The 22,864-nt window shown below is 44.7% G+C and overlaps 1 protein-coding gene across 4 annotated transcripts in view; it reads left to right on the top strand.

The window, feature by feature from the left end:
* LOC121567789 (stromal interaction molecule 1) overlaps nucleotides 1-22,864 on the top strand; it is a 40,009-nt gene that overhangs the window by 1,556 nt on the left and 15,589 nt on the right. For all 4 annotated transcript variants that reach the window (XM_041878078.2, XM_041878075.2, XM_041878077.2 and 1 more), the window contains exons 3-7: nucleotides 9,538-9,668; nucleotides 13,133-13,247; nucleotides 14,499-14,607; nucleotides 14,715-14,830; nucleotides 19,680-19,857. In XM_041878078.2, coding sequence (XP_041734012.2) covers nucleotides 9,538-9,668; nucleotides 13,133-13,247; nucleotides 14,499-14,607; nucleotides 14,715-14,830; nucleotides 19,680-19,857 — 649 coding nt within the window. The remainder of the gene's footprint in view (nucleotides 1-9,537; nucleotides 9,669-13,132; nucleotides 13,248-14,498; nucleotides 14,608-14,714; nucleotides 14,831-19,679; nucleotides 19,858-22,864) is intronic.

The raw sequence follows: 22,864 nt of genomic DNA, 5'->3' as shown, positions 1-22,864 counted from the left end.
TGAGAATAGTTAGGGTATGCATTCTCCATTAAGCTCTGTCCTCGGGTGATCATGGCACACAGTCAAGTCAGGGAGAAGTGCATCTTGGTAGTGAGTTTTTTTTCCCTTACCTATTGACAAGTCAGTCAAAAAGTTTTTCACTTATCGTCACTAGTTTTGCCACATCATTCTTTGTAAGAACAAAATGGAATGTGTGAAATGATTGTCATAGGTTTTGTTTAAACTGAGAATTTTGGGGACTTAGCAGAATGTAAGGAACATCATGTAGGTGCCTAAGCCTCATGTCAGCTACAGTAGTAGGCTAGAGCTAACCTATCCATTGTTAGTTTTACACCGGATCAGACCCTGGATTTATGGAAATGTTAGCTGTGTTGATTGATTGGGAATGGACAATTATGGGAATGTCCTAACCAGTCTCCTCTGGCGTTCCCTTTTTGGTGGGTATAGATCATGCATCGTCATGTCATATTTATACAGCTTAGGGCAAATTAAGTGCCTGCCCATAATTGTATCATCACTGTTTATACAGGGCTCTTATGATTACACATGAACAGTGTTGATGTTGAACTTGTGGCATTTGTAATTGATCATGTAGTGCCATGCTTCCTGTCCAAGGGGCCCTTAACTAATGTAGGCCTATTCCTGAACAGTTTAGACATTTAGAAATGAATAACAATAGCTTTGAAGACCACTCTCGGCCCTGACTTTTGTAAGTTAGCCTATTCTATACCACTTACAGTAATTGTGCCTCTACTTGTGAGGTCTTTTGATTTGACGTCATGCATTGAGGCCAGACCGCGTAAAGGCTTTCGCTGAATTGGACAGGGGCCCAGTCATGGAGTGATACATGTTTGGCTGTCACAGTGACCCATCTCCAATAAAGATTGTATTTGTGGTAAAACATTAAAGACGGTTGTAGTGGTTTGTTGAACCTGTTGGTGGTGAGACATTCAGTGACTGTGGCCTGGCTAACCACGTACATAATGTATAGGCTAGTGCCTGTGCTCAGCAACAGTTACTAGCTCGTGGCGCTTTTGTGATGAAGAGGCTCGGTGCCTGGAGAGGGTTGACTACTACAGACTACAGCCTGCTACGGTAAGCCTGGTTGGGCATACTGAAGTCAGGATGGGAAACAGTAATTACACCGGCAGTGAAGTGGAATGGTCCAGAGGGCAAGTGCGTGTTGAGTCTTCTACTGGCACACACACAGAGAGGGTTACATAACTTAAAGCTTTTGAAAAGGTAGTCTAGTATGTAAATATCTAAATCTCTAGCCCCAGTAACTTTGCAAACCAAATGAGAAAGAGGGTGTGTGTGTGAGAGCTGCAGGTGATAAACTTCATTCTATTTTTTCATCGTGGCGGTGTTTGCTGAAGAAGCACTGGGCTGCAGTTCTGGAACATAGACCCACTGGTATTTTCAAATGCCCAAAAAGTTACCTTTTAACCACCACCACATTCTTGGGTTGTAGACTTAACCTTTACATTATTGGGTTGTAGACTTAACCTTTATCTAGTAGGCTAGCTGTGTTCAGCACACTGACTTGTGTGGGTTGATTTAGAGCCCCCAGAAAGATTTATGCTGTTAGATTGCTGAATTTAAAGAACAGATCGACCTGGAATGGATTTGTCATTCAGTTGTCTGGAGCCATATTAGCCAGGAGGCTTTCATTTTGAGATGCATTGTTATTGTCTAAAAGTAGTAGGCCTGTTAGCTTAGACTACTATGTTTGCTAAAGGCTGTATGCTGGCACAAGATTGCTCACATAAGCTACGCATTGCATCCTCGTTGAGATGTGAACGGATAGGGGTGTGACTTTAGAGTCAAACTGCCACTATGGCTGGAGTTTGAGATTTGGTGCCTTCCATTGCAGCTGTATAGCCTAGTTATGGCAGAGGAAATACTGTTTTTGATCAGAAAATGCTCCACCCCACTTTCTGCTGCAGTGCAGTGGCATATGCTGCTGCCAGTATGTGTGCGTTGGAGAGAAGGCTTTACAGTCAGAGAATGTTAGCATGTCTTAACAAGCGGCTATGGAAAACCTGACAGAATTGTCAGTTGATGGATTAGCAGCTTGTTGTAGCCTACTTGCACTGTTAATAATTTTTATTTTCTTGTTAGAGTTCCCAGTAGAGTGGGAGGGTGTGTAACGAATTTGTCCGTTACCTCATGCACACAAAGGCTTCTTGAAGTCAGGAACAGTTTTACTCAAACTGACAATTTATTGAATAAATAGATGAATACAACAACAGTTAAAATCAGCATATGAGCTAAAACAAGGATAACAAGTTAAAAAAGGTAAGAGCATAAAATGCTCTCCTCTGTCCTTGTTTTCGACTACCCACACTTCCTCTGTCCTAGTTATCGACTACTCACACTGCCTCTCTCCTCTGTCCTTGTTTTCGACTACTCACACTGCCTCTCTCCTCTGTCCTTGTTATCGACTACTCACACTGCCTCTCTCCTCTGTCCTTGTTATCGACTACTCACACTGCCTCTCTCCTCTGTCCTTGTTTTCGAACTACTCACACTGCCTCTCTCCTCTGTCCTTGTTTTCGAACTACTCACACTGCCTCTCTCCTCTGTCCTTGTTTTCGACTACTCACACTGCCTCTCTCCTCTGTCCTTGTTATCGACTACTCACACTGCCTCTCTCCTCTGTCCTTGTTTTCGAACTACTCACACTGCCTCTCTCCTCTGTCCTTGTTATCGACTACTCACACTGCCTCTCTCCTCTGTCCTTGTTTTCGACTACTCACACTGCCTCTCTCTCACAAACACATATATGCCTGTATTCAATCAACTCAAATTGGTGGAAGGGGCTACACTTATCTCATTAGCCAATCCTGACTCAACACACACACATTCCTCACATATATATAATTACACACTTAACTGTAGCAGACTACACGTTTGACTGGAAGGATGTGAAAAAAGACTGAAAAACAGGGCCCTTTAACAAATAAACATTAACACAGTCACACGCACAATGGTGAATGTATGAGTCTTTAGGTGAGGATGTGCCATCATCCTCACAGGGTGTCAGCTGTGGCTGTTGTTGATATGCCTGGATATTATAGAATCGATTCCACATTGGCCAGCTGTCACAGCCTCTGTGATTGGATTGTTCCAGCTCTTGACAGGTCAGGGTATGGTGACTTTTGTGGATCCAAAGAAATGTAATCATTTGCCCCTATGCTGTTGTCAACAGCTTGGCTGTTTGATATAATGTAATTCCAGATCTTCACTTTTCTGGCCTCTTTGCCATTTTCTGTGCACCACTTGCTACCTTAATTTGCCTATTTTGTTCAAAGTCTTTGTCATAAATAAAGCTGCAGCAGGATTCCATGCCAGAGAAGCTCCTGCCTGCCCTGTGCTGTGCTATAAGTTGCACTCTGCATGGGCCAATTGGGGAAAGAGACTTACTGGGCTTGCCCAATGCCTAGTATTGTAATACTACGAGCTAACCTTATGCAGCAAATGGGAGAGCAAGTAGGAAGTATGCACACTTGCTGTTGTGTGCTTCCGCATGATAGATTGCATCACACAGGAAGATACCTGATGTCACATTTCTTAGTGTGAAAACTGACCACATCGCACTAATGTAGGCCATGCCCTATTTTTATGTTTAATTTTTTATTAAACTTTTATTTAATTAGGCAAGTTAGTTAAGAACAAATTCTTATTTACAATGACGGCCTACCAAAAGGCAAAAGGCCTCCTGCGGGGACGGGGGCTGAGATTAAAAATAAAAATATAGGACAAAACACACATCACGAAAAGAGAGACACCACAACACTACATAAAGAGAGACACCACAACACTACATAAAGAGAGACAACACAACACTACATAAAGAGAGACACCACAACACTACATAAAGAGAGACACCACAACACTACATAAAGAGAGCCACCACAACACTACATAAAGAGAGACAACACAACACTACATAAAGAGAGACACCACAACACTACATAAAGAGAGACTTAAGACGACAACATAGCATGGCAGCAACACATGACAACATAGCATGGTAGCAACACGACATGACAACAACATGGTAGCAGCACAAAACATGGTACAAACATTATTGGGCACAGACAACAGCTCAAAGGCAAGAAGGTAGAGACAACAATACATCACGAGAAGCAGCCACAAATTTCAGTAAGAGTGTCCATGATTGAGTCTATTTCATTTGTGTTTTGGTCAGGTTTCTGGGCAGGATAACCAACACAGTTGTACAAGCAAAAGTATTAGCTTTGATCTATCTGGTCAGCTTTTTCCCTTTTAGGGACTGTTTGCTATGATGCCTTTCAGCCATTTTGCCTGTATTTTTACCCTGCTGTTTCATCATGTAGACTACATTGCAAAGAGATAGAAGGTACATTCTTTGAGATTGTAAACGTAGCTTTGAACATTGAAGCGTTCAGAGATTACACTTGGCTACACTGCAAATCTCTGTGGCTTAGAGGCAGCCTTGGTCACCATCCTGCACACAGCCCAGAATGTCTGCAGACTGCAGCTCAGGCCAAACTAGGTTTTCCTCTGAGTTGAAGTGAGGCCTTATCTGTGATCTGCTGCTGCAGAGGGTTTCTAATCCCCCAGGAGAAAGGGTAAGACTGCAGGCCAGGCAGGCACAGACACAGAACCGTGACTACAGCCAGAGATACTCCCGGCATGTGACACCATTCATACAGCTTTTATTTTTCTAACAACTGAATTGTAATGGCTGCATAGCTGGAATTCTTGAGGTGAAAGTGAACACACTTCTTACTAAGTCCAGACCTCTATGTACTTGCTATTATGCTGACATGTAATAATGTAGGCTAAGATAGGCGGGTCGTTCCATGAATAGAGTACATTTTGGGTAGTGTAACTTGGTAAAATAAAAATATATAACATTCTGTCATAAAGAGCACACTTCATAAACATGTTTTCTCATCTCAAGCGGTAAAAAAAAGACTATTACATGCCAATAATGTGCCATTTAAAGTAACAGGGTTGAGGTTTTCATCTTAAATTAGCCATAAATCCACTTGTGATATGGGGAATGGAAGCTTGTTGTGTGCAACAGGGAAGGGCAATTAAATGCAAGCTTCACAAAAAAAATTGAAATTGTTTAAACATTTCTAGCCTACCTGTGAGTAACAGGGTTAATGTGTTCTGCTCCACATGATCAGTTTTCCACAACAACACACCAGATAATTTACAACAGAGTAGAACCAGCCCACCTACTTTTACGCTATGATTTGACTATTATATTTTCAATGTTTCTAAAAAAAAATAAAACATTTATCTTAAATAAAACATGAGTTCAGTTGATGTAACAGAATTGACCTTAGAATGATGGACAGAAGTAAAAATAATCACTATTCATATGAAATAAATAATACTCTTCAGAAATGACTATCAAAGCAAGAACATAACTAGGGCTTTACAATGATGGTGAAAACTTGAAAAAATGTTGGGGTTAAGTGAGTAAAAGTCTACCCAGGAAAGTCGGAAAAACATGACGAGGGACATGGGGCGGCAGGTAGCTTAGTGGTTAAGAGCGTTGTGCCAGTAACCGAAAGGTCGCTGGTTCTAATCCCCGAGCCGACTAGGTGAAAAATCTGTCGATGTGCCCTTGAGCAAGGCACTTAACCCTAATTTCTCCTGTAAGTCGCTCTGGAAAAGAGCGTCTGCTAAATGACTCAAATGTAAATGTAAATGTAATGTCAAAATGCAGATTTCTTTGCACTTCAAGTCTTTATTCATATAAAAAATCTTATTTATAGTGTTTTCAATGTGGCCTATATTAAAGGGCACTTCACTTAATGTAATAGGCTGTCTTCCATAGTAAGTAAAGGAACATAACGTTAGGTTAGATTTGGATGTTTTGCCCTCATAGTTCCCCCTGGTCTTTGACTTCTCCCTCACTAGAACTCTACTTCCCTACACACGTGTTGCTCTTTAATTGATGACATAACATCAGCACCCTTGTCATTCTGAGACAACACTCAGGTTGCACTGTTGAAAAGAAAGCAGACTCCTACAACCCCCCCCGACCAGCCTTCAATCCTCCGCTGTAACCATACAGCTGAACACAGCCTGGCTATAAATAGCCTCTTGCTAGGTTTAGTTAATGCTCAGCTACATTTAGCACCCTTGTGGGTTTCTGCTGTGCGCAGCAAAGCTCCTAGGCCACAGAGTGGATTTGAACAAATGGCTTGGGATGTTTTCATGGTGGACATCAATTTGGCTGTTAGCCTACCCATACGCTGGAGTGTGTTACAAGCTGATAGTCACTAGACTAGGGCTGACCCCATTTAGTCGACTGGTCGATTGTTTGGTCGATAGGCTGTTGGGCGACCAAGATTTGTTTTTAGTTGAGCAGTGGCAAATATATACAAATAATTTATGTCACACGAGACAAGTGTCTGATTCACACCTGTCTGAGTGGACTAATCCACTGCGAAGGATGACACACCAGTAGTACTTTACTGTTAATTACCATAATTTCTCATCTACAATGTTTGTTTGGCTGCAGTAATTTCTGTTAATTTATTCTATTCAATATATTATTATTGTTATTACAGTCTCACCGTTGTCATTGTAGGAGTGGACACGTTGTTTGCAGAGCGCACAACTTAGTCTACACAAAGTTTTGTTTTATTTCATTCCATTTACGAGTTGTCAATTTATTCATTGTCTTTTGGAGCGCGCCTGTCAGGTAGGACTAGGCTACCTGTATTCCTATAAATGTGCCCATTTGTGGATCTGATACTATTTCTGATTGTCTTAACTCACCATCACTGTGGAGCTTCTCAAATAAAAGTTTTGTTCGCCTCAAACAGCAAGTAAACAAAATGTGTTTTTACATCCATTGAGAATGACAATAGTTCCTCAAGTAGCCTATTTGAAAAATCTTTCCAGCTCTCGCTCTATCGGTAACCACTCAACATGAAAGGGGAAAAAAAATGTCATGCTCTGATCTGGTGGAAACGTCATAAAATAGGCCTACCTAATTACTTCTTATCCCTTGCGCAAATAGCCTACAGCTGTGTCTGTCTGTTCGGAGCTCAATGGCGGGGGAAACTCTGAGGGTCCAGAATATTTTATAGAAGTTTGCAAGCACGAGCTTTGGGCTGGACCAAGTTAATAGTTGATACAATGTTTCAAGTTCCTTGCAGACAGGCCATGCGTAGCCAATGTGTTTTATAGAATATTTACTTTCATCAGGATATTTTCTACCTGCAGGCTGCAATGTTTTTATTTGTTGGCTTTATGTAGGCTATTTTTACATATTGGCAATGGCAATAGTTACTTTTAGATTTATATCATTTTCATTTTGATAGAATGTTGATTAACCACATGACATTGATTTTGAGATATGAAGACTTTATTATAAATTAAATGAAACTGTTACACAAATGTGCATATGAAAATCATAACTGGCACGTAACGTAGAAATAGTAGGATAACTTGGCACTCCAAATGGAAAAGGTTGCCGACCGCTGGTGTAGCCTATTACCGGCAACTTCAGGAGCCTAATGGCAGAATCTGCGAAGGCCAGCAGCAGCGGGCAGGGGTAGGAGGAGAACAGTTTTTTTTTTCCCTTTCTTTTTTTCTGGTTAGGCTATATTGATCTCTGTCTCGCTCTTTAGTAATTTGTGTGTCTTCATTTTTAATCGCAGCGCTTAAAGCATCCAGAACAACGCATGTCAAAAATGTTATAAATTGATTTGCATTTTAATTAGGGAAATAAGTATTTGACCCCCTCTCAATCAGAAAGATTTCTGGCTCCCAGGTGTCTTTTATACAGGTAACGAGCTGAGATTAGGAGCACACTCTTAAAGGGAGTGCTCCTAATCTCAGTTTGTTACCTGTATAAAAGACACCTGTCCACAGAAGCAATCAATCAATCAGATTCCAAACTCTCCACCATGGCCAAGACCAAGGAGCTCTCCAAGGATGTCAGGCACAAGATTGTAGACCTACACAAGGCTGGAATGGGCTACAAGACCATCGCCAAGCAGCTTGGTGACAACAATTGGTGCGATTATTCCAAATGGAAGAAACACAAAATAACTGTCAATCTCCCTGGGCCTGGGGCTCCATGCAAGATCTAACCTCGTGGAGTTGCAATGATCATGAGAACGGTGAGGAATCAATGATCTCAAGGCAGCTGGGACCATAGTCACCAAGAAAACAATTGGTAACACACTACGCCGTGAAGGACTGAAATCCTGCAGCGCCCGCAAGGTCCCCCTGCTCAAGAAAGCACATATACAGGCCCGTCTGAAGTTTGCCAATGAACATCTGAATGATTCAGAGGACAACTGGATGAAAGTGTTGTGGTCAGATGAGACCAAAATCGAGCTCTTTGGCATCAACTCAACTCGCCGTGTTTGGAGGAGGAGGAATGCTGCCTATGACCCCAAGAACACCATCCCCACCGTCAAACATGGAGGTGGAAACATTATGCTTTGGGGGTGTTTTTCTGCTAAGGGGACAGGACAACTTCACTGCATCAAAGGGACGATGGACGGGGCCATGTACCGTCAAATCTTGGGTGAGAACCTCCTTCCCTCAGCCAGGGCATTGAAAATGGGTCGTGGGTGGGTATTCCAGCATGACAATGACCCAAAACACACGGCCAAGGCAAGAAATGAGTGGCTCAAGAAGAAGCACATTAAGGTCCTGGAGTGGTCTAGCCTGTCTCCAGACCTTAATTCCATAGAAAATCTGTGGAGGGAGCTGAAGGTTCGAGTCGCCAAACGTCAGGCTCAAAACCTTAATGACTTGGAGAAGATCTGCAAAGAGGAGTGGGACAAAACCCTCCTGAGATGTGTGCAAACCTGGTGGCCAACTACAAGAAACGTCTGACCTCTGTGATTACCAACAAGGGTTTTGCCACCAAGTACTAAGTCATGTTTTGCAGAGGGGTCAAATACTTTTTTCCCTCATTTAAAATGCAAATCAATTCATAACATTTTTTGACATGTGTTTTTTCTGGATTTTTGTTGTTGTTATTCTGTCTCTCACTGTTCAAATATACCTACCATAAAAATTATAGACTGATCATGTCTTTGTCAGTAGGCAAATGTACAAAATCAGCAGGGGATCAAATACTTTTTTCCCTCACTGTATAGTTACAAGCAGTGGCGCATAGCTTTAGAGACGCCCCAAACTATTGAAAATTATACCGTCGGTATTTCAAAATACCCCGGTATACGAAATATATATCAGGGTTCTTCAATTCCGGTCCTGGAGGGGCCGAAACGCTTCTGTTTTTTATTTCTACCTGGTAGTTAATTCCACTCACCTGGTGTCCCAGGTCTGAATTAGCCCCTGATTAGAAGGAGAGGATGAAAAACAGAGGTGTCTCGGCCCTCCAGGACCGGAATTGAAGAACCCTGATATATACGATTTACCACCAAAGCCTAATATGATGGAAACAATATAATCTGTTCAGGTATTGTTGAGAGCCCTGTACAACTGCTGGCACTTCATACTTCAATGTGAGCTCTGAACTTTTCGTTTCTCCCTCAGAACTCTGTCGCATCGACGAGCCTCGGTGCCACGATGAGAATACCATCCTCAGCTTCGAGGCGATCCGCAGTATCCACAAGCAGATGGATGACGATGCTAATGGCAATGTGGACGTGTCAGAGACTGACGGGGTGAGTAGAACCACCAGGTTCCCTATACACTGTGGGCGTGTCAGAAGGACTGGGTGATTAGTACCACCAGGTACCCTGCTTCATTACATTTCAATAGCATTTGATAGATTACAGGTGTTTTCATAGTGTGATGTGTTGGAGAGGATGTAGCTACTGTACTGCATGGCACCAGTCAGACCTGTCTATGTGAGTCACAGAAAAGTGGCCTGAAGGTATCAGTACTCTCATCCCCTGTCATCCACCAGCAGGGATTCCTTCCCAAGATGGCCACAGATAGTGAGATTAGTTAATGGCTGCTCGGTACTGGCTTTTACTTTGCTATTGAAGTAACTTATTTAAATTTTTTTTTTACATAATCTTATGACAGAAAATAGCTTCTGGATATCAGAACAGCGATTACTCACCTCGAACTAGACAAATATGTTTTATTTAAAGAGTCGGACAAGGATTTACTGCTGATACCGGACCAGTGCCAAATCCCCGTCATTCACATGAAGAAGAGACGCTGATACCGGACCAGTGCCAAATCCCCGTCATTCACATGAAGAAGAGACGCTGATACAGTGGACTCAGGTCCGCTAATGAGAATTCATCGGCGAGTGAGGAGTAACCCACATCTACCATCCGTCCTATTGGCCAACGTGCAATCATTGGAGAATAAACTGGATGAGCTCCGTTCAAGACTATCCTACCAACGGGACATTTAAAACTGTAATATCTTATGTTTCACAGTCATGTCTGAACGACGACATGGATAATATACAGTTGGCTGGGTTTTCCGTGCATCGGCAAGACGGAACAGCTACCTCCGGTAAGACAAGGGGTGGTGGTCTGTGTCTATTTGTCAATAACAGCTGGTGCGCGAAATCTAATATTAAGGAAGTCTCTAGGTTTTGCTCGCCTGAGGTAGAGTATGTCATGTTAAGCTGTAGACCACACTATTTACCAAGAGAGTTCATCTATTTTTCATAGCTGTGTATTTACCACCACAAACTGATGCTGGAACTAAGACCGCACTCAACGAGCTGTATAAGGCCATAAGCAAACAAGAAAATGCTCATCCAAAGGCGGCGCTCCTAGTGGCTGGGGACTTTAATGCAGGGATACCTAAATCTGTTTTACCTCATTTCTACCAACATGTCACATGTGCAACCAGTGGGGAAAAAAAACTCTAGACCACCTTTACTCCACACACAGAGACACGTACAAAGCCCTCCATTTGGCAAATCTGACCATAATTCTATCCTCCTGATTCCTGCTTACAAGCAAAAACTAAAGCAGGAAGTACCAGTGAGTCGCTCAATACGGAAGTGGTCAGATGACGCAGATGCTAAACTACAGGACTGTTTTGCTAGCACAGACTGGAATATAATTATTATATATTTTTTTTGAATGAATATGATCCGGGATTCATCCGATGGCATCAGGAGTATCCCACATCAGTCACCAGCTTCATCAATAAGTACATCGACGACGTCGTCCCCACAGTGACCGTACGTACATACCCCAACCAGAAGCCATGGATTACAGGCAACATCCGCACTGAGCTAAAGAGTAGAGCTGCAGCTTTCAAGGAGCAGGACTCTAACCCGGACTCCTATAAGAAATCCCACTATGCCCTCCGAACCATCAAACAGGCAAAGCGTCAATACAGGACTAAGATTGAATCCTACTACACCATCTCTGACACTCGTTGGATGTGGCAGGGCTTGCAAACTATTACGGACTACAAAGGGAAGCCCATCCGCGAGCTGCCCAGTGACACGAGCCTACCAGATGAGCTAAATGACTTCAATGCGCGCTTCGAGGCAAGCAACACTGAAGCATGCATGTGAGCACCAGCTGTTCCTGACGACTGTGTGGGAGAGGAGAGGCCTGTAGGGCAGCCATGAACAGGCTGGGAGAGGAGAGGCCTGTAGGGCAGCCATGAACAGGCTGGGAGAGGAGAGGCCTGCCTTGTAGCCTCTTGCCCCACCTCAGGAGGCTTTGGTCTGGGCTAGAGCTCTCTTCCTCTGCAACTTCTGCTGCAGGGGCTGAGCAGATTTTAGAGGAGGCGGCACTGGCTCTGCAGACATCCCTGAAGCAGCCAGCCTGTGAATTAAGCACATATCTCTGGTGTCAGTCCTGGCTCAGAGCCAACACTGAGAAAGGCTGAACAAGACATGTAGAGCGCTTTGACCAAACCAGCTCTAATGCCTGGGCACTTCCTAGAGAAATAATAGGTTTTTATGATCATGTTTCATTCTTTTTCTGTATTTTTTTATGATCCCCATTAGCTGTTCTTCCTGGGGTCCCCATCAGCTACTCTTCCTGGGGCCCACACAAAACATGAAACATGACAATACAGAACATTAATAGACAAGAACAGCTCAAGGACAGAACTACATACATTTAAAACAAGCTAAGATGGTTGAAACAGCATGTTGCAACAAAAAAAAACACATGCTGAACACACCGGACCAAGATTTTTTTTAAACATCAGCTATTTGGCTACATTGTCAAAGAAAGGGTTAGATTTCTTGTCTGATTGATTTTGAGTGTCCGCCCTATAGTGAAAACCTCCCACACTAAGCTCTGAAGAAGGAAAATCTGCATTCTAACTTGTCCTGAGCCCGTGTTCTTTGTGGGGGCGTGTCGTACAGCAGCCAAGCTTCTTCCTCCCAGTGATAACAGCATGGGGGCTGGCTAGAGATGGATGAAACATAATGTCAGCTAAGCCCTGTCACTGCGCTGCTATGTTGTTGCTCAAGAGAACTGGAGACACTTAATGTGTCCGATATTACTTACAGTAGGCTCATTAGATTGAAAGATTGAGTGTTTTAGAGTAGAAAGAGGAACACCTGATTTCCTGTTTGTGTTCCTCATCATCAAATGATGATCTATTGTACCCTGCTTTTAGCAATATAGTTATAGGTTTGTACTTTCCATCACAGGTTCTCAGGCCAATAAAGCTTCAGTGTAAAATATGACACATGCAAATGCTCAAACGTATAGATCTTTATTGACATTCACTTGGTAAGACGATGTCTAGGTCTTAATTGTCATTCTGTCGTAAAAGGCCATGTGTTTTCTAGCCCCTTCTCAGAGTGTGAGGTGTGAGTAAAGCACAGTGTTCCTGGCTGTTCCTTTAGTGCTAGTATCCTCTCTACTGGTTGTCATGCACACTGTAATACTGTGACAAGGCTGGGTGCACACAGTGAAGCGAGCCCAGTCTGCAGCAGAAAGCTTATCTGTCTGACTGCAGGCAGGGGAAGGCTCAGGGCATGCTTTTTTGTTGGTTATTCTCTGAGCACGCCGTACAGAGATCTTTTTATCCTTCCCTGGTATATCTGACACTTGTGCAGTCTCCGAAACTGTTTGATTCCTCTGACATCATCTATAATGATTTTGGCTGATTTTGATTGACACCTCCCCTGTTCTCTCTTCCCTTCTGTCTCCCCCCATGTGACCCCGGCGACCTCCAGTTCCTGAGGGAGGACCTGAACTACCACGATCCCAAAGCCAAGCACAACAGTTTCCACGGAGACGACCAGTTCATCAGTGTGGAAGACCTGTGGAACACCTGGAAGGGTTCTGAAGGTGCTGGAACTACACTGTAGTGTTACTGGAGCCTCCCACTCTGTCTCTGCTCTCTACAGGCTAGCAGTACAAACAAGCCTGCCCTCCAGGCACGCTGCTGCACTCAGTACATCCGTTTGCATAAAAGAGAGTCTCAGACGATGAATCTCATTCAGTACACTGTGTTCTGTGATCTCATCTGAGAGCGCTGCTCTGTCGGTCCAGTCCTCCTCGTTTGAGGTCCCACTGCTGACTGACACCATGTTAGCGATATCAGAACCCTTCCCTGCTGTTCTGAGCCTTCCTGTGCTTTGTACTGTCTGTTTTTAAAGTACTGCATTGTTTTTACATTTGTATCATCAGTAATCAGATTTAGATTGAAAGCTTAGATTTTCTGTCTGGTGACTGTATAGGTAAGGGAGAGTTTTTGCTCAGCCTCTCTGCACTTAGGTAGCCCAGCCAGAGCAGTCAAACTTATCAGCTGGTATGTCAGCATTGTCAAGTGAGGTGCAGACCATTTAGCAGCTCAAGCATCCTGGCAGAGGGTGATCAGTGTACCTGTCATCACAACATACACATACACAGATAACAACCATACACACTGACGTACCACCTATGCCTCCCTCTCCTTGTCCTGCTGGCATTCCACTCACTCTGTCACGTTATCATATACCACTCATGGCTTTTCACACCTACCTCTCCTCTTTTCTGGCCTCTTTGTCCCTCACCTCTCCTTCTCTCTTCATCCCTGTCTCTCTCTTTCCACCCTCCCCTCTCCCTACCGCTCTCTTCTTTCACCCATCTCTCCAAATCTCTTTCACCCCCCCCTTTCCCTCTCTGGTTGTGTCTGAGTCTCTCTGCATTGCAGCTTCCTGTCGGGGGGGCTCAGAGCCAGGAAACTGCAGAAGCACAATAACCCAGCTAGCTAGGCAGCCTGAGCCCACACCACACCCCCCTGCTGCTGACTCCCTGCCAGTCCCATCTCCCTTACTCTGGCTTTTATTGAGAGATGGCCAACGTGTGTAGCTACATTTAAGTGTGTTATGATAGAGGATACCTCTAAGGGATTTTTGGATACACTCGTCTCACGACGATGCTCATAAATTATAAAGCAGAGTCAGATGTTCTCTCTCTCTGTTTGTGTGGGTCGGCGTTGGCTCAACGTTGGCATACAGCCAGTGATGGAGATTACTGAGGCTCATCTGAAACGGTCTTTAGAGCGAGAGTTGAGAAGCACGGATGGTGTGGTAATATCATGTTTGTGTATTGCAGTGTACAACTGGACAGTGGACGATGTGGTGAAGTGGCTCACCTATGTGGAGCTGCCTCAGTATGTGGACACCTTCCTCAAGATGCACTTCAACGGCACTGTCATGCCCAGGTAAGTTAACCCATAGGGTCCTTCCTTCCTACCCTACTATGCTCTCGCTCTCTTCCCCAATTTTCCTTTAACTGCACTGCAGAGTCTCAATCTGTGTGTTTCCTCAGGCTGGCTGTGAAGAACGCCACTCTGACAGTGTCCATTCTGAAGATGCTGGATCGCAGCCATGTTCAGAAGCTGCAGCTCAAGGCCCTGGACACTGTGCTGTTCGGAGCCCCACTCAGTAAGTGGATTCTTTTTTAAAAATATTTTTTATTCCATTCCATTACCTATTAGTGTTAGTTATCTTTCACCCAGACCGATAAAGCAGGATTTCTGTTGGATACTGAAGCGACTGTTTGTGAGTGTAATTATAAGAGGAAGAACGGTGTCTGCTCTGTTTGTCTCTCCAATGGGAGACAGTTGGTTAAAAAAAAAACTCAAAAATGTGTTCATTAGTCTCAAGCGGCAGCTTGGCAGTGCTGGAAAATCTGTTCTAAGTACAGTGAAATGCCTTTCTTGAAAGCTCTAAACCCAACAATGCAGTAACCAATAACAATGTAATACTAAAAATAACATAAGCTAGAACAGAAACACACAAGAAAAAAAGACCAATAAGGCCCTCCCCCTATTTGTTTTAGTTGAATCATCTACGACTACCTGCAGTCAGGCTTCTTGCTGCAGCACAAAACACAGCGAATCAGGATGATCCATTTACATTCTGCTACAATGTCCGTTGATAAATAACATAACCCTGGTGATACTCATGATATTAAGGCCAGAAAACAGAAACCGCCATGCTTACCCCTAAAGGAAGTGAAGCCCTCTTTAGGAAGGCTATTCTGTGGTGCTCTGTGTGTGCCATACCAAAAGCCAGCTTGTTACAGACTGAGCAGCGAGAGGGCAGCTGGATTAAAGAGGAAGTGAGTTGATGCTCAGGCTGAGCTACTCTGTATTCTAGGCTCACACCTCTGGCGCACTGAGACAAATCAACACACCACCTCTCTGACGCACTGAGACAAATCAACACACCACCTCTCTGGCGCACTGAGACAAATCAACACACCACCTCTCTGACGCACTGAGACAAATCAACACACCACCTCTCTGACGCACTGAGACAAATCAACACACCACACCTCTCTGACGCACTGAGACAAATCAACACACCACCTCTCAGATGCATTGAGACAAATCAACACACCACCTCTCTGGCGCACTGAGACAAATCAACACACCACCTCTCTGACGCACTGAGACAAATCAACACACCACACCTCTGGCGCACTGAGACAAATCAACACACCACCTCTCAGATGCACTGAGACAAATCAACACACCACCTCTCAGATGCACTGAGACAAATCAACACACCACCTCTCTGGCGCACTGAGACAAATCAACACACCACCTCTCTGGCGCACTGAGACAAATCAACACACCACCTCTCAGATGCACTGAGACAAATCAACACACCACCTCTCTGACGCACTGAGACAAATCAACACACCACCTCTCAGATGCACTGAGACAAATCAACACACCACCTCTCAGACGCACTGAGACAAATCAACACACCACCTCTCAGATGCACTGAGACAAATCAACACACCACCTCTCTGACGCACTGAGACATTTGTTTTGCAAACTCTGCAATCACATGAGCGCTACAGAAACATCGCTAACCAAACTACGGTCTCTTGCTTGTGCGCACTTACATTAACGAGGTGCATGTCCTAACCTGGCGCTAAGTCATACCAGTTATGGAGTTTTAAAAGGACCTGCACTGTGTGAAAGCCGTTAGACATGATAGAAAACAGAACATGTCCGTTCTAGTTATGTGGAGCATGATCAGTCGTTCCCACAGCAACCCTGGGCCTGGTTAAGCCGGAACAACCCAGCAGTAGGTTCCTGCTATCACAGTGACATATTTCAGCCTGTTGCATCATACATCTCTAGTCCCTGATGAACCTGATGGCTCACATTCTGGATTTAGGGGAAAGAGGCCGGTGGGGGTTAGGGGAAAATGTGGGTTGTTCTATAGGAAGGTTGCAGCAGGATAAGGGAGAGTTAGTGGTCTGTGTCTGACATGTATCATTGTGTGTGTTTAGTGAAGAGTCTCTGCTGGAGGAAGAGAGGGGAGGGGGGTCGTCTGGACATGACAGCCCCGGGCAGAAAGCCACAGGTCCTGCTGATAGTCACACAGACTGCACAGCAGCAGCATTTTAAGACACCTTTTCACAATGGGCCCCATCAGAAATGGACACCTCTCCTTGTCTTGTCTTAATGGCTGACACATTTATCAAAGTGGACCCATTCCACAGCCCTGTTTACGACTTATTACATGCAACTGGACTGTTCACCTGAAGGAGAACAGAAAAAGACCGGTTTGAGCCAAGTCATTCCTAGTCTAATGGTCAGTTAGACATGTCACTTTGGACTTTCTAGCCAACTTTCCTGCTAATCAGCCATGTGTTTTCAGAGAAAGAAAAAGCTAATGGAACGTGTTAGCTAGAGGAAAAGATCTATGGGTAACTTCCAAAATAAAGGAAACGCCAACATAAAGTGTCTTAATAGGGCTTTGGGCCACCACGATCCACCAGAACAGCTTCAATGCACCTTGGCATAGGTTCTACAAGTGTCTGGAACTCTATTGGAGGGATGCGACACCATTCTTCCACGAGTAATTCCATGGTTTGGTGTTTTGTTGATGGTGGTGGAAAACGCCGTCTCAGGCGCTGCTCCAGAGTCCCCATAAGTATTCAACTGGGTTGAGATCTGGTGACTGAGACACACACACACACACACACACACACACACACACACACACACACACACACACACACACACTTTAATGAGACCGGTTTTTCAAAGTCACTGAGATCTGTGGCCCCGTGTATCTCAGGTGGTAGAGCATGGCGCTTGCAACGCCAGGGTTGTGGGTTCGTTTCCCACGGGGGGCCAGTATGAAAATGTATGCACTCACTTAACTGTAAGTCGCTCTGGATAAGAGCGTCTGCTAAATGTCTAAAATGTAAAATGTAAATCTCTTCTAGCCATGGTAGCCAAAATACTGGGCATTTTTATTCAGCACCTGCTTTCAATATACTTTGTATCCCTCATGTACTGAAGGGTTTCCTTTATTCTGTCAGTTAACTGTTTTATTCTGGCATTTACATGTACATGTTTGTGTGTGTTGAACTGGTTGTATTCAACCACCAGTAATTAAACTATAGCAACAGGAGATTTAAATGATTTAGATGTAGACGATGACCTTAGGGATCAGATATTTCTCTGCAGTGTCTGGTCTTCCACGGATGAAGAGTGAGATTCTAATGCTGCAGAACAAGACCAACTGAGAGCGAAGACACTGAAATTAAATATCATGACAATGCGAGAGTGAGTTGTTTTCATGCGGGAGGGAACGGATGATTGGCCTGATTTTGTATATTAGATAATAATAATATTATAAACCCTGTTATCTCTCCTCTGTGTTGGACATAAGACTTTAAAATCAACAGGAAATCAGCGCAGTGATTTTAATTTAGGAAAATCTGTTCCCATGCATAAATAGAGGCATATGTGATCATATCCCAATGTAATCAAGGTTTGAAATTGTTATGTTTTTATCAAATACTATATCTGTTTGGGATTCCTGCGGTCAATTTGCAATGTACAAATTATTTATAACTATGTTCCGGCCCCCCTGACCATCTGCTCAAGGAAAAATCGTCCCATGGCTGAGTGTAATTGGGGACCCCATGCCCTAGAGCTTTATAGCCAAGCTAGTTCCCCCTCGTATGGTTTACCTTGTTGCTTGTAACACTGGTCTGACACCAGTCTAGTCATAAATGTTCATCACTGTCCGACCAAGTTCCACTGCCAATGGCCAACTGTGTTTGTAGCAAGGCTACAGGAACCCACACACAGAGCTCTTGACTGATCTAATGAGGAGCACATTACTCTACGTCAGTACCCTATGTCGGTGACATGAAATGGAGCCTTGTGTCAGCGGGGAGGTTGTTTTTCTGTGAGGTGGAGGGAGGTCTTTGTTCAATGTCAATAGCAGCCAGCCCAGAGATGCCAGGCTTTAGCTGACACTCCACTTCCTCTTTTGTTTGACTCCAGGACATAAGTGCTGTGTTTGCTAAGAGGTTAATGCTACGTGTTAGCTCAGATCTTATCCCTTTCCAGGCCCTACGGCGGCTCGCCTTCACAGCTTTATGAGAATAGGCTTTGTAGTCCTCTGTCTCTCTGTGCTTTAAGGATGATGGATGGATCACGTCTAAGACCTTTTGGCTGATTTTTCATGAGGGTTAGTAGCTGTCTGCCTGGCTGGCGTGCTGGCAGTGACTGTGAGGAATGGGACTGTTCTGCATCCCTTAGGATGGCAACATTATGACATTAGGACATTCACACCTCTCCTCTACTCGGGCCGAACCGTTCGCCCCCAGAGGACAGGAAGGGCAAGGCCGAGGCTGTCGGGGCCGGGGGTTTGATTCGTCGCCTCTCATGTAAATGTAAATGTAAACTACCATGTCCCTGTGTTTTCTACGTGTCGTTCATCAGCATCTGTTAGCAGTGTGTTAATAGTGTGTTAATCTGCCTTTACCTTTGGCCTTTTAGCCTGGTGCCTCCTCAACCCAACTCAACTACTACCGCACATCTCTCTTGGAGAGACCTCGCCACAGTACCATGACTTGAGTTCATTCAGTTTCACACGCTTTCACATCATTAGTTCACCACCAATGAGTTTTGCTGGATGAAGGGACAATCCGAAAACAATGTGTACTATTCTTTAAAGGGATACTTCAGGATTTTGGCAATTAATCCCTTTATCTACTTCCCCAGAGTCAGATGAACTCATGTATACCATTTATGTCTCTGCATCCAGTATGAAGGAAGTTAGAGAGTTTGCGAGCCAATGCTAAGTAAAGTCAGTGCAATGACTGGAAGTCTATGGTATCTGCTAGCATGCTAGCAGTTACCATAAACTTCCAATCATTGCGCTCACGCTAGGGGAAGTAGATAAAGGGCTTCATTGCCAAAATCCTGAAGTATCCCTTTAACCTAACACTTTTCTCTCTCCCCAGTGAACACACATAACCACCTGAAGGACTTCATGCTGGTGGTGTCCATAGTGATCGGCATTGGAGGCTGCTGGTTCGCCTACATCCAGAACCGTTACTCCAAGGACCACATGAAGAAGATGATGACCGACCTGGATGGCCTACAGAGGGCTGAACAGAGCCTGCATGATCTACAGAAGAAGTGAGTCTTTCCCTTCAGCCGCTGTACCACGAGGAAGCAGGCCCATGTAAGCCCATAGAAGTAGTGACTGAATGATGTCATTCTAGAATTATAATGGAGCCTCATTATCCACTGGTGTTTCATAGTATCAGCCGGTTCCATGTGATGTTGTTGGTACTAACTCCAGGTTCCCTGTGATGTTGTTGGTACTAACTCCAGGTTCCCTGTGATGTTGTTGGTACTAACTCCAGGTTCCCTGTGATGTTGTTGGTACTAACTCCAGGTTCCCTGTGATGTTGTTGGTACTAACTCCAGGTTCCCTGTGATGTTGTTGGTACTAACTCCAGGTTCCCTGTGATGTTGTTGGTACTAACTCCAGGTTCCATGTGATGTTGTTGGTACTAACTCCAGGTTCCCTGTGATGTTGTTGGTACTAACTCCAGGTTCCCTGTGATGTTGTTGGTACTAACTCCAGGTTCCCTGTGATGTTGTTGGTACTAACTCCAGGTTCCATGTGATGTTGTTGGTACTAACTCCAGGTTTTCTATTAGGAATGCTTCATTAACAGGTGAATCATCTTCTGCTTGACGTCGTGGTGGCTTGATGTCGTGATGAGAATTTGGGGACAGTCAGTGTTCATTTAGTCAGGGATTGGCAGCTTAAACACTGTTTTCAGGTGTGTCATGTTGAGGCCACTCCATGATGAAACAGGAAGTGAAGGTTTAACTGGTCTGAGGCCATCAGTTGAGTTTCACATTCAGAGCTCATTCTAGAGATTGCTGCAGTCATTACGCAAGAGGACAAAAAATCCCGTCCGCACAGAGTGGAAGTGATCTTTATGGAATAGCAATGAAGTTTATCTGAAGTAAATCTCACAGCTGATCACAAGACTTAGGATCAACTGTCAATGGAATTTTTTTAATGATTATTCCGCAAACACCTTTTGAAATCTGAGCTAGCATTTAGCCCTTTCTCAGCCTCTGTCCTGGTCCTGTCACTACAGTATCACGTCTGTCTCCCACTAGTATTATAGTACCCCGCACAGCTGCTTTGGTGGGGTGGGTGTGTGTTTGTGTGTCGTGACAGGGGAGCAGGAAGTATGTCTCGCAGCACGGTGTAATGAGCCTGTTGAATATAGACCAACATGGCATGGGGACAAGTCAGGAGGGTAAAACCCCCCTCCCCCCTGGCAGGAGGTACAAACTCCCCCACCCCCCCGATACCGGGGCTGTTTCCGATGCTGTGCTGAGAGGAGAGCGTTACCGGGGCTGTTTCCTCTGCTGTGCTGAGAGGAGAGCGGCCTTGGAACAGAGTCATGTTATGCCTCTATTGACGTCCCTCTCTCCCCAGACGGAAACTTTTGTGTATCATATTCTGTCAGTTGGGTACAGGGGTTAGTAATGCCCTCCCTGTTCATTCACTGTGATAGTAAAACATCTCCGCCGTTCCTCATGCACAATCTCACCCCCTGCTGCTGTGGGACATTCAGATGAGGCTGGGGATATACAACTACTCTGCCGCAACTCTCTGAAACACCTAGTGACACTAAAGCAGAATAATGTGAGGTGCCTATTGATTATTTTGTAGAGGCATTGCAACATCTCATGCGTACTAGCTAATGTGCATGCAGTTTTGTATTGTTGCTGTTTTGTGGTTTGTTTACCTATGGGGTTATAGACCTTTGTCTACAGTTGTTATACCAGAGCACGGACATGACATTGAGATGCCTGCTACCCTCCTGTTAAACACTTGTTACTGTAACAGTGAATGGGAGCGGACAGACTGACTGTGGGAGTGGTGGGACAGGCCAGCATGTCTCCTGTGTGATCCCTGTAATGGAGGCAGGGGAAGAGAACATGCAAGACAGGGCGACTCAATGTGACTGGGTGGACAGGCTGGCGTGTCTCCTGTGCTCTCCCGGGAGCTGAAGGGGAGAGGGGTCATGTCCTCTCTTTTAGCCGTGCCTTCTTCCTAACTCCCTGCTGCTGTCTGACCAGACCTTCAAGGCAGATCCTGTGGCCAGATCAAGTGGTCTGGCCCGAGCCTCAGCCTTCCGTTTTAACTGCTGGTGGACAGAGGTAGGGAGGGAGGGGGCTCTCCCAGGAGCTGTAAGCCTATTGGGTGCCTTTAGCAACACCAGCTGGTGCCAGGCATGACCTCTTTACACGCTTTAAACGTCACCTCCACTGCTTGCTCACTCCCATGTGGACGGAGGTGTGGTGTGGTGGGTGTGCTGTATGCAGGACAAGACAGGTCTCTACTAAACAGGATCAATAGATGCCTTGGTTGATGGATATGGCGTTCATACAGCATACACCTGGATGGGTATATAAGTGCATCATCCACATTCTGCTACTGCTCCTATTCCAGTTGCTCATCAATTAATAATGATTTTAAAACTAGTCTCACTCGTAGGAATGCTATTCATGCAAATCTATACCAGCCCAGTCAGCCTGGAGGTGCTGAGCTGGTGCTACAAATAGGCTTTGATGTTGTTCGCTTGTACAGTAGACAAGTCCTTTGTTTGGACCCTGCAGTGCAGTGGGGCTGAGCATATGCATTGGGCTTCTCTCAGTGGAGTGTTATACAGTGTTGTGTGTGTGTGTGTGTGTGTGTGTGTGTGTGCCTGCCCTGCTGTTGTTGTTGCTGGAGCCGTAGCTAGTGAATGGTAGAGGTCAGGGTTGACCGCATTAGTGGGAGGGCTCACTGCCCACATTTTCCATCCCCAGCCCCCCGTATCACCTTTCACTGGGCTTCTGACTGTTGACTGGCTACCCATCCACATCGCTCCGGACAACTGACGTTCCTTGCAAACACATTCTGACCGTTCTGATTGGTCTCAGGAACCGATGGGTTGGGCCAGAGCCGACCTACGTGATGACGTTGTCAACTTCTATACTCTGACTGGTTGGATTTGTTAGAGACGATCCATTCGCTGATTTAATTTGTTTTGTACATTTTGAAATGAAGTCACAGAAACAACTTATATGATGGCAGATTCAGACTGAATGTATGTAGCGATCAATAG

This window comes from Coregonus clupeaformis, chromosome 6 (assembly GCF_020615455.1).
Source record: "Coregonus clupeaformis isolate EN_2021a chromosome 6, ASM2061545v1, whole genome shotgun sequence".
Lineage (NCBI taxonomy): Eukaryota > Metazoa > Chordata > Actinopteri > Salmoniformes > Salmonidae > Coregonus > Coregonus clupeaformis.
Note: the sequence above shows the minus strand (reverse complement) of the source record. Positions and strands in the feature narration are given on the sequence as shown.